This window comes from Salvelinus sp. IW2-2015, linkage group LG4q.1:29 (assembly GCF_002910315.2).
Source record: "Salvelinus sp. IW2-2015 linkage group LG4q.1:29, ASM291031v2, whole genome shotgun sequence".
Taxonomy (NCBI): domain Eukaryota; kingdom Metazoa; phylum Chordata; class Actinopteri; order Salmoniformes; family Salmonidae; genus Salvelinus; species Salvelinus sp. IW2-2015.
The window spans coordinates 66,193,626-66,209,994 of record NC_036842.1 but is presented as its reverse complement, the minus strand read 5'-3'; the positions used below and the strand labels follow the sequence as shown (position 1 = coordinate 66,209,994).

Sequence of the window (16,369 nt, the reverse complement as noted above, 5' to 3'; positions counted from 1 at the left end):
GCACCTGCAAGTTACCGGACATTACTGGGGGGAATGGCCCTAGCCCTCTGATCCAACAGGTCCCAGACGCGCTCAATGGGATTGAGATCCGGGCTCTTCGCTGGCCATGGCAGAACACGGACATTCCTGTCTTGCAGGAAATCACACACAGAACGAGCAGTATGACTGGTGGCATTGTCATGCTGGAGGGTCATGTCAGGATGAGCCTGCAGGAAGGGTACCACATGAGGGAGGAGGATGTCTTCCCTGTAACGCACAGCATTGAGATTGCCTGCAATGACAACAAGCTCAGTCCGATGATGCTGTGACACACTGCCCCAGACCATGACGGACCCTCCACCTCCAAATCGATCCCGCTCCAGAGTACAGGCCTCGGTGTAACGCTCATTCCTWCGACAATAAACGCGAATCCGACCATCACCCCTGGTGAAACAAAACTGCGACTTGTCAGTAAAATAACACTTTTTTCCAGTCCTGTCTGGTCCAGCGACGGTGGGTTTGTGCCCATAGGCGGCGTTGTTGCCGGTGACGTCTGGTGAGGACCTGCCTTACAACAGGCCTACAAGCCCTCAGTCCATCCTCTCTCAGCCTATTGCGGACAGTCTGAGCACTGATGGAGGGATTGTACATTCCTGGTGTAACTTTGGAAGTTGTTGTTGCCACCCTGTACCTGTCCCGCAGGAGTGATGTTCGGATGTACCGATCCTGTGCAAGTGTTGTTACACGTGGTCTGCCATTGCGAGGGCTATCAGCTGTCCGTCCTGTCTCCGTGTAGCGCTGTCTTAGGCGTCTCACAGTACAGACATTGCAATTTATTGCCCTGGCCACATCTGCAGTCCTCATGTCTCCTTGCAGCATGCCTAAGGCACGTTCACGCAGATGAGCAGGGATCCTGGGCATCTTTCTTCTCCTGTTTTTCAGAGTCAGTAGAAAGGCCTCTAAGTTTTCATAACTGTGACCTTAATTGCCTACCGTCTGTAAGCTGTTAGTGTCTTAACAACCGTTCCACAGGTGCATGTTCATTAATTGTTTATGGTTCAATGAACAAGCATGGGAAACAGTGTTTAAACCCTTTACATTTAAGATCTCTGAAGTTATTTAGATTTTTTATGAATTATCTTTGAAAGACAGGGTCCTGAAAAAGGGACGTTTCTTTTTTTGCTGAGTTTATATACAAAATAATGTGGACACCCCTTCAAATTAGTGGATTCGGAGAAACAACGGCTCAGCTGTGAAGTGGTAGGTCACACAAGCTCACAGAACGGGACCACCGAGTGCTGAACCATAAACCATAAAAATTGTCTGTTGTAACACTCACTACTGAGTTCCAAACTGCCTCTAGAAGCAACAGAAGCAGAAGAACTGTTCGTTGGGAGCTTCATGAAATGGGTTTCCATGGCTTAGCAGCCGCACACAGGCCTAAGATCACCGGGCGCAATGCCAAGTATCGGTTGGAMTGGTGTAAAGCTCGCCGCCATTGGACTCTGGAGCAGTGGAAACGCGTTCTCTTGAGTGATGAATCACGTTTCACCATCTGGCAGTCTGACGCACAAATCTGGGTTTGGCGGATGCCAGGAGAATGCTACCTGCCCAAATGCATTGTGCCAACTGTAAAGTTTGGTGGAGGAGGAATAATGGTCTGGGGCTGTTTTTTATGGTTTGGGCTAGGCCCCTTAGTTCCAGTGAAGGGAAATCTTAACACTACAGCATACAATGACATTCTAGACAATTCTGTGCTTCCAAGTTTTTGGCATCAGTTTGGGGAAGGCCTTTTCCTGTTTCCACATGACAATGCCCCTGTGCACAAAGCAAGGTGCATATAGAAATGGTTTGTCGAGATCGGTGTGGAAGAACTTGACTGACCTGCAGAGCCCTGACCTCAACCCCATCGAAGACCTTTGGGATGAATTGGAATGCCGACTGCGAGCCAGGCCTAATCGCCCAACATCAGTGCCCGACCTCACTAATGCTCTTGTGGCTGAATGAAAGCAAGTCCCCGKYGCAACGTTCCAACATCTAGTGGAAAGCCTTCCCAAAAGAGTGTAGGCTGTTATAACAGCAAAGTGGGGAACAACTCCATATTAATGCCCATGATTTTAGAATGAGACGTTTGACGAGCAGGTGTCCACATACTTTTGGTAATGTAGTGTAGTTCAAACCAAATTAGGGCAGCTCATGTCTGACCTATTTTATGTATTCTGATGTATTCTGACTGACATGTGTAGCTCTTCCTACATGAACATAAACGCATAATAAAGTGGCTATGAAATGAACATGGTGTTGCATGTTGCTGCTGAGCGACATGTAATGAATTACTTTTTATTACAAGTTAGGCCTTCTTTTACAAAGAGTTTTACCATAAGCCATGGTAGGCCTGTGCCAGTTAATCAGTGGCATGCCTCTAGAAACTAAAGAATACATCACTTAAGACATTTGAATCAAGTAAGTGAGGAATCATATATCATGGCAATGTTGAAATCATTCAAGTCTTTATGGGATGATGTCAGCAACATGTAATTCATAGTCGAGATATGAAAACATTTCCCAGAACAATGAGATGCTGTAGAAAGCAAATAATTATATTACTGTAAAGGTCTTCATTCCTGGTGTTATTGAATAACATTAAACCATGTATTTGAGTGTTGGAGACGTTTCATTATCTCATAGAATACTTGAAGTTTGCAGGCCTTCCATTTACGTTAAGGCTTTCTAAATTCACTTTAACCAAGGTGAGACTGGCATACAGTTTATTCTTGGTTTTAACTGGTGCCACTGAGTCTAAAGCAGCCTGACACATGTCATTGAAAATGTTCGGCAAATCATGAGTGTGATGACAAAGAACATGATCAGTAGTAGAGCATTTAAAAGCATCTGTAAATGTACTAGCAGTTGTGGAGTTAATGATGCCAGAGAGTGGGGACAGACGTTTTTAAGAGGAGGAGAACACATTTTTAAAACAATACTGAGATGGTCAGAAACACACACATCAATAGTTTCCAAGTTATCAAACCATAGGACAGCACGAGATCAAGAGGATGGCTTTTGTTGTGCGTAGGTCACTGTGGCGTGTAGCACAAAGTTAAAGGGTTCTAATAGGTTAAGAAATGCCCCAGATAGCTCATTATTTGGGAAACACACATGAATGTTTAGAATAATAACCCTGTCATATGTTGGTGTATTTAAGTATATTGTTGGTTGTGTGGGATGCTGCTACTCATGCTGCTGCTCAGACTCAGGCCATGATGAGCCAGGTAATCCAGCCCAGTAGGGTCTGTCCCCCTGCCAGGAGACAGGTGACCTAGGGACAGGTTAGGATCTGTCTCTCTCATCTCAAGACCGGGTTCAGCAAGAAACCAGAAGAGAACTACACCGTCACCAACCAGTTCTAATCTAACACAAGAGTGTTTGTGTTAACTAATTAACAGCAAAAACCATCAGTGGGAATATCCCACATCTGTACACACCTAAGAACATAAACCACTGAAACACTAGTAATACATTTCATTCATATGGAGCCTTTTTCTAACATAAGGACACTGTACATGAGAAAGAAGCAACATAATACAAATTCTACTCAGATGAACAGCAGAGGGAAATATATATTTCACAAAAAAAGAGCCAGAATGCTAGTGTAATTTGTCATTCAGTTTAAAAAACATGTACTCGTGTCATCTCTCGTTCCCTTTCTGAATGAGTGCTAGCGTTTTTTGTACAAAGCCGCCAGTGCAGTGCTCCAGCACTTGAGATTAGAGCATGGCTCATTAGTGTCATTGGAGAGTAATGTTTACAGGGGACTGCAATGGCTGGGGGTCTTTTGTTGTTCTCTCTCCTTTTATTTTCACCCTCTCCAAGAAGACCTAGTTTTGAAATGAAAAATACATATCACACTTGAGAGTGAAGGATGAAAAGAAGCTCTGACGTCAATGAAGCTTGAAAACAAAAAACTCTTGACTGTAACCTGGTAACAACCATCGCAGTGAAGAGTGCAGGGGCTTTGTTGAAGAACAGGGGCAAAGGGCTAACACACATGCACACACTTTAATGGGACTCTTCTGGTTGTGATAAACTGAGGAAGATTTATTTGTTCACTGTCCGTGTCCTGTTTTTCTGAAACATTAACATGGGTTTCCACAGCAACCAAGCCATAGTGAACATGAGGAAAAAGAGACAATTATAGTCCATTCACGGCTTGTTTCATAAATGTGGTGTGAAATAGGATGTTCTATGAAAGACTTGCATAAAAATGATCACAAGTGTTGCTTTCATAGAAGGCAAAAAACTCCAAAGAGAGTGGTGACCTTTTTTCTAGTGAAAAGCCCAGAGGAAAGGGAGTCCTTGTCCTATAAACTTTGAAACCCAGCAGGAGACTGGCTACAATACCATTAGTACTCCTACACTCAGCATGGCAAATTATGGCTTTCAACCAGAATACGTACTGCACCTCAGTACATGGGAAAAGGTACGTTCTGTCATCTAGAACTAGAAAGACAATTCTGAAAAGTGTATCCAGCAATATCAAAACATGTGAAAAGTGGATTTTAGCTTCTCTTCTGAGAATGACGGAAACATTTGTTCAACAAAGCCTGACTAACAACTTGACTTGTTTTTATGTGTGTGTGTGTGTGTGTGTGTGTGACATTTTTTCATCATGTAGTAATAAAGTACAGTGTGTGTTACTAGAAATCAGACTCAACATATCAGTATTCCTCCCTATTCACATGTGGAAGCAGATGAAATGCCTCGGGTGGAAGAGAATTGCAGTGCCAAGCATATTTCCTAAAACCACAATCAACAAAAGTAGATCAGTGTTTTATCTTGTCTTTTATACACTTGACAGAATGTACAGACATATGCCACTAGTAACACTCACGACATAATCATCAGCTACGAGGTTAGAGCTATTATTGCTAGGCCAGTGTAGAAGTCTAATGTTGAATTTGTTAAATGAGAATTGTATTTGTTTTGATTAAATGTAAACATTTATTATGGTGTTGAAATTGTTTTTTTTTTAAATTGTAACCTGTAGGTCCCCAGGGCACCATAGAAATGAGACCCTGCTCTCAATGACTAAATAAAAACACMTATTTTTCTGCTTTCAATGTATACATTAGTGATTCCTTGATTATTTTTAGGTGGCTCATCACTACACTTTCCCACAGATATATCCATGGCCTCATTGGCCTGCTCAGAATAATGTGTTTGTTTTGACAGTGCTGACTGACAGTACAGGTTAATTTAACTGACCTTTCCTGGAATCCACAGCAACACCTGCACTGAACTGGATACACACAGCACAGTAATAGGAAACTAGCCATTTGCTTTGTTTTTCAAAACAAATCCATGACTTTAATATGAGCTTTAGAACAAAATCAAACGTTTTTTTCTGTATTACATGATTACAGATAAGCCCAAGCAAACATGTTCAGGACTGACCCTTGCACTCAGTGCAGTTCCATTTCCAGTGACAAATGCAGAGCACATTCCCAGACACTGACAGCCTCAGTCTTTATAGTATGAATGCATGGATAAATGGACACTTCTATTCATATCCTACTCATTACAGACCAATTCCATAGAGAATCCGGTTGCAACAAATATATCAATACAGAGACGGCTTCAAAGATAATGTGCCAATACACCTTATCAGATACTCAGCTGAGCATTAGTTACAATACACTATCTCACCATGAATAGTACTCCACTAAACCAAACCACCTCTATTGGAATAAACATACAAACCAGGCATAGGTAGAAACTATTTGATGTTTCATAGGTTATGAAAAAGAAGGGAAAAGCAAATGAATGTCATTTTAATAAAGCTTGAGAGACCAAAAGGTACACCTTTGGTTTGCTGCTGGAATATTAACATTGGGATCAGCAGTTCATAAATCATAAATGCCCTAAATCTACTTTAATTCAATAATGATATGTCAATAGAACTGACATTAGTCTTAGCTTGATCTATTTCTAATATTGTGGGTGCTCAGAGAGAGCTATAGCGAAATATACAATTAAATCATGGCACTATAAAGATAAAAAGGCTGCTGAGACTGTGTAAATGACTTTGTTAGATAGATGTTTAAACTGAGGAAGAGAGTATTGCCCAATGGGTTTTGAAATGCCCAATGGGTTTTGAAATCTTGCCAGATTATATCACTTTGCAGGCAGTGGTATGTAACCCTGATGTATAGTGTGGACATTGTACTCTGTTAAAGAGAGTTTTTTTTAGTGGTATAAGAATAAGTATAGTAAAAACATGCTTTAATCAGGGGAAGTGGGCGTTTAGATTCTCCCTCAGAGCGACCTTACGCAGGCGAGCCAGTGCAGCTAACCATGTGTACCCTTCAGCCATCTCAAATGTCAAACTAGGCTTTAGTGGATCAGAGGGATTCTGGCTTCTGGCCAACCCAAAGTCAAGTCGCTAAGTTAAGCACTTGCCAATTAAAATGTAATATTTTCATTTGTGTTGTCATCTGTGCATATCAAACATAAATTAGGCCCCTGACCCCTTTTAGATTAATCTTTCAAACTTGGTTAATCATCCAGGATTGGGAGAGTCAGTAACATCACTGGAGCGTGAGGTAAGTGCCATAATCCATGTGTGATGCCAGTAACTTTAAGGCAGAAGAATCTCCTCAGCACACGGCAGCTCCATGTTCTCCTACGATACAACACTTTGTCACATTATCATATAGTATGGTGATTGCTAACTGTTCACAACTCGCACAAAATGTCTTTGAAATTTAAACTAAGTATTCAATTTGAGACTGAAGCTTGTAATTTTATCACAGTTTTCTTGTTTTACTGAGACAAATACTGTAAGGTGCATGTTTACAGCAGACTTCATAGTTTGCACTACATTCTATCTGTTCCAGAGAGCCCCTCTAGAGGAGTGGTATGTTTGAGAGGATTCAGTGGTGAAAGCTTCTCTCTGTGCCAGCCAGAGCCTCATGTGACTGTCCCCATTATCTTGGAATGTCACAATTAGAGATACACAGCACTCAGGCCTGAATCTGTGTCTGATACTCCACAGAGGGAGCCTTCACCACTGGGCTATGATGTTTATTAAATCTGCTTACTCACTAAGCCAACATGACTATGTTCATAATATTCCAGGAAGATAACACACTAGAAGGCAAATCATTTCGATGATTAATTCCTATACTTGAGGAACAGTTGTTTATACGAGTATGAACTAGTGGGAAGCCTCGGTGGGGTCACTTCAAACTGGAGTAAGACACTAAAATTAAAGGACAATGGTTTCCATCATATAATTACTGCATTAAGTGGGCCACTGAAGTGCAGTTGTGTTGTGCATAAATACACAGCATGTCACGTTGTTGCAAGAGATCTGGTGTCCACTGCCTGAGAAACATGATTCATTGGTCCAAATGAAAGGAATTCATCAGGTAATGTGCCAAGACTCAGATTGAGCAACTTAAATATGACAAAAAATATCCTCCTGCTGTTCCTCAAGCAATTGAGAATTGGAGAAAACACCAGCAATAAACATGTAAATGAGATTGCTAATTGTTTTGTCGCACGGTGTCAACCTGACCTGAAATTTGACTCATTACTCACTTAAGTAATTACACATCATGACCCCTTCATCTTGATTGAAAGTGACATCCATTAACCTATCAAGTCCACTTATGTGTAATATAATGCATCTATTACGTGGTGATAACCATCCTCTGATCTCTGGTCCACCTCTTATGAGTGGCAAAGTGCTCAAGACAGAAGTCTTTTGATTCTTCCTCTTTTTAAATCTAATATCATTATACAGAAATGTACTCAGAACATTTCCATGATTTTCAATTCCACAATTCAACATCTATTTGAGGACTACATCATTAAATTGAATGCTCCACTATAATAAAATGAAAGAAATTCCATCATCATTTTTGCCTAATCAAATAAAGCATCCGTATTTTGATCGGTAGAGTGAAGGGTTTCGAACAGAGGGCTTCCTTTCCCTCTCCTCCTGTCGATCTTTCTGTGCTGACAATTTTCTTCCCTGTCACGTCCTCCGCAGAAGCACCGGGAGGAAGATAATTGATCAATCAGGCTAATTGAACAGTCTGGACAGTTAGCCCACCATAGCAGATGTGCCAATTTGCATTCATTAAGACAGAGATGAGTCTTAATCACTGTACTGGATTTGATTGACAACATAAACAGCCCCTGTCTCAAATCCTGGGACCACTGCTTTTTATAGCTCTTTTCTATATTTTAAATAGTCATTTCTATATGCAATGGCATTTGTTTTATGATCCACTGCCAATGGCCAATGTGGTTACTATAAGTAGGCTTAGTGGTGAAAGAGCGGAGTGATTTAAATGGAACGTAGTGGAGGAAAGAGAGAAAAGCAGGCCCAATAGACCTGACATTATGAAATGGTCAGGATTTACATATCTTATTGGATTATCATTCTGAATAGTGAGTGCCATTCATAATAATAGATGATCATTGAAAGTAACAATACTGATAAATCTATGGAGATGATGCAAGTATTATTTACGCTAATTTTCGTTCACTGAATGAGCTCTTTATCTATAGAACACTCAACAATGAGGAACATTGCTCTATTTCCAAAACCACATTTAACAAATACGGCCTCTTTAATGTCGGAGATAAACGTGAATTTGCGTATGACTGCTCTAGCTTTGTTTACTCCAGAAGATGGGCATGAGAAAAACCAAAAAAAGAAGAAGCAAAATGTCAATTTTTTATATCCATTGTCGTCCAGCTCTTTACAAGCCCAGGCATGGTATTTGAGTAAAACTGCAGCTCCAAATTTGATTAAAGCCATTATTCCCATCATGGACTAATGGGGATCCTAATAAATACCAATGGACTAAAGTGTAGCCTACCACTCGTGTTTAAACTATTACAGCTGTATAATCCCATTCAATTATATCCACATCCCCTATTTTATGAGATTACTTTAAATGTGTTCAGTCCATGTCAATTTCATTTAAATGCAAACTTGATTAATCCAAGCATAGCTGCAAACAGTAATTGTGTTGAAATGTTTTAAAGAAAAGCACAGATGGAAGCCAAATCGTTCCTGTGAAGTTGATATCTGATTTTTAGGATTCTCAGCTAGACAGTGAGCTGTCTGTACTCAGAATAACGGTAGAAGGTTATAGAACAGCTAAAGGAAGATTTCATTATCTCCCGTTGGGAAGGAAGAGGAGAAGGGATGATTTGATTKTTTTAATTACCTACAGCAGCATTTTCATTTATGGTACAAATGAAATTCAATAAGAGAAGCAACAACAGCTACTATACTGTAGGACTTTTGCCACAGCACCCAACAAGAACAGCAATGGTCTAACTATACAGGGTAGTCTGACATACAGTGTGCAAGCTGGAGTCTAGCTGTTTCTTTATCGCAGTGATCTTGCTCAAGTTGACCTGCATTTGATGTATCCTCTGTACATCAGTCAGATAAAAGGTTTGATGTATATTCTGTACATCAGTCAGATAAAAGGTTCACAGGTTGCCCACTGCAAATTGTTTGTAAAGAAAATAAAATGAGCTAAATTGTATTCTCTACTTGTTCCCATGTTCACTCAGCACAGGAAAACGACATTGCATCAAATGAAGTTTGCTCTGGCAAGATATTTGCTATAAAGCCCTTACAGACCCAGACAAGCTTGACCTAACCTCTGAGGAAAGGAAACGGTGAATCAATCTATCCAGCATAGSTACTCAGTAAATAAAAGGCTGCTCTGTAGGCCGGGTCTTTAAAAGGCGAGACGCAGATGGGATCAGATTGAAGCGGGGACACTTCTAATCAAACGGAGAAGTGGACGTGATCCACAAAGGGAGATTTCATGCAATAGTTCACCTGTCGTCCGGAGTGTTTCTGGAGTTCAGACCACCACACACACACCCACACATACATATTAAGATGCGCCGAAGAGGATGGCTGACGTTTTACATGCCCATAACCAATTGTGCTATTTTGTTCGTTTTTTTTGTTTGTAACTTATTTTTTAACTTATTTTGTACATAATGTTGCTGCTACCGTGTCTTATGACCGAAAATAACTTCTGGACATCAGAATTGGGATTACTCACCACGGACTGGAAGAAGTTCTTTCCTTTAACGAGTCCGACGAGAAAGATATACTGCTCTCCCGGGAACAGGCCCAGATCCCCGTCATTTGGGTGAAGAAAAGACGGAGGAAAAGATGACGCAGATCGGGCTGTATTTTGGGAATCCGTAGGCGAGCGAGTAAACTCCCATTGCCATCTATTCTACTTGCTAACATGCAATCATTGAAAAATAAAATGTATGACCTACGATTACGATCATCCTACCAACGGGACATTAAGAACTGAAATATTCGGGGCCTCCCGGGTGGCGCAGTGGTCTAGGGCACTGCATCGCAGTGCTAGCTGCGCCACCAGAGTCTCTGGGTTCGCGCCCAGGCTCTGTCGCAGCCGGCCACGACCGGGAGGTCCGTGGGGCGACGCACAATTGGCATAGCGTCGTCCGGGTTAGGGAGGGTTTGGCCGGTAGGGATATCCTTGTCTCATCGCGCTCCAGCGACCCCTGTGGCGGGCCGGGCGCAGTGCGCGCTAACCAAGGGGGCCAGGTACACGGTGTTTCCTCCGACACATTGGTGCGGCTGGCTTCCGGGTTGGAGGCGCGCTGTGTTAAGAAGCAGTGCGGCTTGGTTGGGTTGTGCTTCGGAGGACGCATGGCTTTCGYCCTTCGTCTCTCCCGAGCCCATACGGCAGTTGTAGCGATGAGACAAGATAGTAATTACTAGCGATTGGATACCACGAAAATTGGGGAGAAAATGGGATAAAATGTAAATGTAACATTTAAAAAAAAAAAGAACTGAAATATCCTATGTTWCACCGAGTCGTGGCTGAACGACGACACGGACAATATAGAGCTGGAGGGATTTTCGTTGGTTGCCATGAAGTGCTTTGAAAGGCTGGCTCACATCAACAGCATCCTCCCAGATACCCTAGACCCACTCCAATTTACATACCCCACCAACAGATCCACAGATGACGCAATCTCATTCGCACTCCACACTGCACTTTCCCAACTGGACAAAAAGAACACCTATGTGAGAATGCTGTTCATTGACTAACAGCTCAGCGTTCAACACCATAGTGCCCACGATGCTCATCACTAAGCTAAGGACCCTGGGACTAAACACCCCCCTCTGCAACTGGATCCTGGACCTCCTGACCAGCCGCCCACAGGTGGTAAGTGTAGGCAACAACACATCCGCCACGCTGATCCTCAACACTCGGGCCCCTCAGCGGTGTGTACTTAGTCCCCTCCTGTTCTCCCTGTTCACCCATGATTGCGTGGGTAGGCCTGATCACCATCAACGATGAGACAGCCTATAGGGAGGAGGTCAGAGAACTGGCAGTGTGGTGCTAGGACAACAACCTCTCCCTCAATGTGAGCAAGACAAAGGAGCTGATCGTGGACTACAGGAAAAGGCGGGCCGAACCGGCCCCCATTAACATCACTAGGGCTGTAGTGGAGCGGCTCGAGAGTTTCAAGTTCCTTGGTGTCCACATCACCAACGATCTGTCATGGTCCAAACACACCAAGACAGTCGTGAATAGGGCACGACAAAACCTTTTTCCCCCACAGGAGACTGAAAAGATTTGGCATGGTCCCGAGATGCTCAAAAAGTTCTACAGCTGCACCATTTATGAGCATCCTGACCAATTGCATCACCGCCTGATATGGCAACTGCTCGGCATCTGACCGTAAGGGGGTAGTGTGTACGGCCCAGTACATCACTGGGGCCAAGCTTCCTGCAATCCAGTGTCAGAGGCAAGCCCATAAAATTGTCAGAGACTCCAGTCAACCAAGTCATAGACTGTTTTCTCTACTACCGCACGGCAAGCGCTACCGGAGCGCCAAGTCTAGGACCAAGTCAAGGCTTCTTAACAGCTCCTACCCCCAAGCCATAAGACTGCTGAACAATTAATCAAATGGCCACCGGACTATTTACATTGACCCCCCTCCATTTGTTTTGTATACTGCTGCTTCTTGCTGTTTATTATCTATGCATAGTCACTTCACCCCTACCTACAWGTACAAATTACCTCTAACCTGCACCCCCGCACACTGACTTGGTACCGGTAGCCCCTGTATATGGCCTCGTTATTGTTATGTGATTGTGTTACTTTTTATTATTTTTTATTTTTTACTTTAGTTTATTTGGTAAATAGTTTCTTAACTCTTCTTGAACTGCACTGATGGTTAAGTGCTTGCAAGTAACATTTCACGGTAAGGTCTACACTTCTATTCGGCGCATGTGACAAATAAAGTTTGATTTGATTCACGCACGCACGCATACACACATGCACAGACACACATTCACGCTCAAGCACAGCGCTCTGAGCCTGCTGTTCTGGTATCGACAGCAGAGCCAAGTTTAAGACAAAGTCCATAGCTCTCCGCTGGGCTATCAAACGGTGCCCCAGGCATACATCCATCTGTGGGAAACATGGCAAATGCTCTCCCACACTGCAAGGCCCAGCCTTTATCTATAGACGGTACTACTGAGCAGGAATGTGACCTTTGATTTGGCTTCGCACATGGAATTGGACCGTATGCTGCCCAATGAAAACTCAGAAAGGATTTGCTTGGTCTCTCAAGCAAGGCAGATGAGCAGGTAACTGTTTGTGTGGCAATTATCAGTTTAATGCAATTTATACATTTAGATAAGTGTCAGGGTAAGTGTCTCCATGTGAGACACATCAACACAGAGAGAGAGAGGGAGAGAGAGAGAGATGGCTCATTAGGAGTGCAGTCATCCTATATCCCAATGACACTGACTACACCGATAGGAAAGCAGCAGCCAGCCAACCAGATAGACATTCATATCATGGCACAAATACAATTTCTGTTTTTGTCTTTTCGAAAGGGTAGTCCGTGTTCTAATGATAAAGATCATGCTTAAAAGTGCAGACATCTATCGGCAATCTCTGTGCTCTGTGAGAATAAAAGGACATCCTTTGTCTTTTATTGAAGAGGCCGTCTGGCTTTCTCTATAAGAACACTCCACAACAAGATGCAGCCAACAGCCTGGGCTATATCTGATAAGCCCACAGCAGACACTGAGCTCAGTCTAACGGCTCTGACGTTTGCTCTTGTGCCGCAGCACTTTTTGGACCAGTGAATGGTGGCTTGTGTGGAAATGTTCAAAAGTGGAGCCTGGACAGGCCTGGTTACTTCTGCTCTGCTTCTTCACTTCTGAACCTTGGCCACATAGCCAGCAGGGCTAGAGGGATTTGCACATATCTGCACAGATGCTGGCCGAGTGAGCAGGGACAACACTGCATTGTTCTCGCCTTTCGTTCGTGCAGCAAGAGCAGGGCAGTATCCTTGCAGATGGCTAGAGGGGCTACGTGGGAAATGAACAGATCCCCACCAGCATGTACTACACTTGAGTTAGTGATGGACCATTGGCAGTGCTCCCTAGAGATGACACTGTGTGCCGTACTGAGTATAGTACATGCCAATTACAAGATACAGCTGACACGTACATCAATAATATACAATACTGTAGCAATAGACACATACACTACCATACTGTAGAATCTCTATGGGTATCTCTACAAAAAGGAAACAAGGAACAAATAGCAAACAATGAATCAATGAATGATTCCATCTATGAGAAACAGTTTTTGTACTTGATAAATACAAGGACTCCCAAGTCACAACAGAAAACAAACATGGTGTCACTGTTACATAAGGGTGGAGTGTGTCCATTTATTTTTAATGCAGGTGAGACCCATCTCAGCTCAGAGGGAGAGAGCATAGGACCTCTGATAGAGGACTGAGACTGCTGGATGCCAGAGCACTGTTTTGCAGCTCTGCCAAGCAGGTAATTCAATAGCAGCAGTAACATGAACAAAATATACCCGGCACAGCTGACTCCTTTTATGCAATTTTACTAATTTCTTTAAGTGAAATTTATTTWAAAAAATGTGGGATTCTTGGAATTTGTGTATTCATCATGCTCTTTAAACTCATGAAGTCTCTCTGTTGGACAGATTAATAATAAMGTATGTTTGAGTGAAGTCTGCCAGTGAAAACACAAGTGTATTACGATGCAGCTAGCAGTGCAGAAACCAGGGCAATGTCTGTCCTGTTTAATGAAAACACATCAGTCAAACTTGAAACACAAGACCTAGTCTGTGTCTACTTTAAATATTGGCTTGCAAAACAAATAAAGCACTTTTATTGTTATTATCATGAATTTTAAACTGGGCATACATGTGTTTGTTTTTCATTTAGTCAAGAGTGAAGACACTAGCTTCAGAAAACAGATTCTGAATAGGTTGAAAAACGATAAGTGCGTCAGTGGGAGGGATTTGGATCCTGATGGATCCACAATCTCCCCCATTTTCTTTGCAGTGATGCTCTTGGCCGACAAATTTGATAGGCTGGCATAACAAGTGGCTTCTTCTTCTTCTGTGAGTGTTTGGGCATGTAGAGGGACACTAGCTGCCAGGGAGACCAAGTGCTGCTGGAATTCTCTCCAACACTTTCAGAGCCAATAGGAATCTCGAAAGTATGTTCATTACATAATGCTATGTAATTAAACCTAACATCTGAGTAAAGTATAGGCTTTTTGTCTTAAACAGTGGTATAATGATTCTGGGATTCATCCATGCAGGTATAGACAGTACAGTCAGTATCTGGGGGAAACAGAGTTTCCATGCTGTTTGGACAGCTACTGAGTGAAGGCCTGTGCAGCGGTAGATTTTTATTGTCGGTTGCTGGACTGAACTGAAGCTCAACTTATCATAGGCTGCAGATGTCCCCTGCCCTATCTGTCTGGTAGCTAGAAGGAAACTGTTACAAGCCCTTCAGTCTCCAATGCCCAAACATTGTATTTTTTCCCTGTATAAGCATATGCATGGTTTCCTGCCCTGATACAGTGAAAATGTAAAGCCAACTCACCTCGACAATGTCGGAGTTGGTTCTGCTCTCGTGGGGCTCGTTGTACTCAGTGTATTTGAGCAGGACCTTGTCCATATCTGTGCTTGCATACTGAAAGAGTTTGTTTGAGCTGTTGAATATGATCAGGGCTATCTCACAGTCACATAGAACGCTGAGCTCATAGGCCTTCTTCATTAGCCCAAACTTCCTCTTCGTGAAGGTAACCTGAGGAGACAGTGACCATCATCATCAGTTACACACAGAACAAAATCAGATAAAAAAATTACTATTCAAATTCAGAAAATATGCATAGATACATCCACACATATTTAGTATGCATGTATAAAAGAGGGTGATTAAACAGAATTGGAAATGATGTTGAGCAGCAGCCTGGGGGTGTTCTTACTGGTTGGATAGGGGTCAGTCTGCAGCAGCACAGTTTCAGAACTAATAATAAGACACTTTCCTATCTCCATCTCTCATAATACACAAGTCATAAGTGTATCCCTTTAGGAAAACTACAGTGAGGATATGAGGCTGGTGTGATTGGTTAGCAGGCCAGAGGTCAGGCAGTGTAAAGTCATGTAGTGGCTAGGTAAGCTGAATTAGGATGTTGGGAACAGGAATCCATACATTACATTAGCTCCTGACTCCATGTACGGTACGGACAGCGGTCCCTCCCTGCCCCTGCATCACTCTGCCTGTAACACGATCCCACAGACGGGACTGTAGGTCATGCATCACTCCAGGGGTGCTGAAACCTAACCCTCTCTGCAGACTTTCTGTCCTGCACCTCTTCAGCTCTGTATCTGTGGTTGCCTGTACCCGATACACACGTCATTATGTAGCACTGCTTTATTGCCTATGCAGTAATGTATGCTATGACCCTCTATTATTGTAAAACCTCATCCAGACAAACAGGGAAACAAGGAATGCAGATGTTCTTCCATTGGTATATTTTACAGGCAGTGTACTTTGAGACTGTACAAGCGGTTCTGTAATGTTGTTTATGTGAAACACCTCCTCGATAGCATTTATGCAAGCTTATCATCCTCACAGTGTGTGCACCATGTAAAGTGCATTCAGTTACAGTACAGTGAGAGCTATTCTATGGATATGCCAGTGAAAGCTGTGCTTCAGGCCAAAGCAGAGTGAATGTGTCTGTATTCACTTCCACCAATTTCACTGACCTACTAAGAGGAGCTAGGCAGATGAGCTAGCTTTGTTCAAATTTAATTGGTCACAGCTTGTGCCTACCCTCATTTAAAATGGCATAATGCAACATAATCCTATGAGTTGTATAGCTMCTCTGTCTCAACTGAGCCAGTGGGGTCACTTCAACTGTGAAAAATGAATTTCAAATGTTCCACACTACAGGTAATTACACAGGCCCTTTCCACATGTCAGGTTTGGACATGGTGAC

General features: G+C 42.7%; 2 protein-coding genes across 9 annotated transcripts in view; both read right to left on the bottom strand.

Annotated features, from left to right (window-relative positions):
• LOC111962398 (myocyte-specific enhancer factor 2A-like) overlaps positions 1-16,369 on the bottom strand; it is a 315,332-nt gene that overhangs the window by 46,565 nt on the left and 252,398 nt on the right. For all 7 annotated transcript variants that reach the window (XM_023985464.2, XM_070443042.1, XM_070443043.1 and 4 more), the window contains exon 3: positions 14,968-15,171. In XM_023985464.2, coding sequence (XP_023841232.1) covers positions 14,968-15,171 — 204 coding nt within the window. The remainder of the gene's footprint in view (positions 1-14,967; positions 15,172-16,369) is intronic.
• LOC111962396 (multiple C2 and transmembrane domain-containing protein 2) overlaps positions 1-16,369 on the bottom strand; it is a 264,113-nt gene that overhangs the window by 99,675 nt on the left and 148,069 nt on the right. The window lies entirely within an intron of this gene.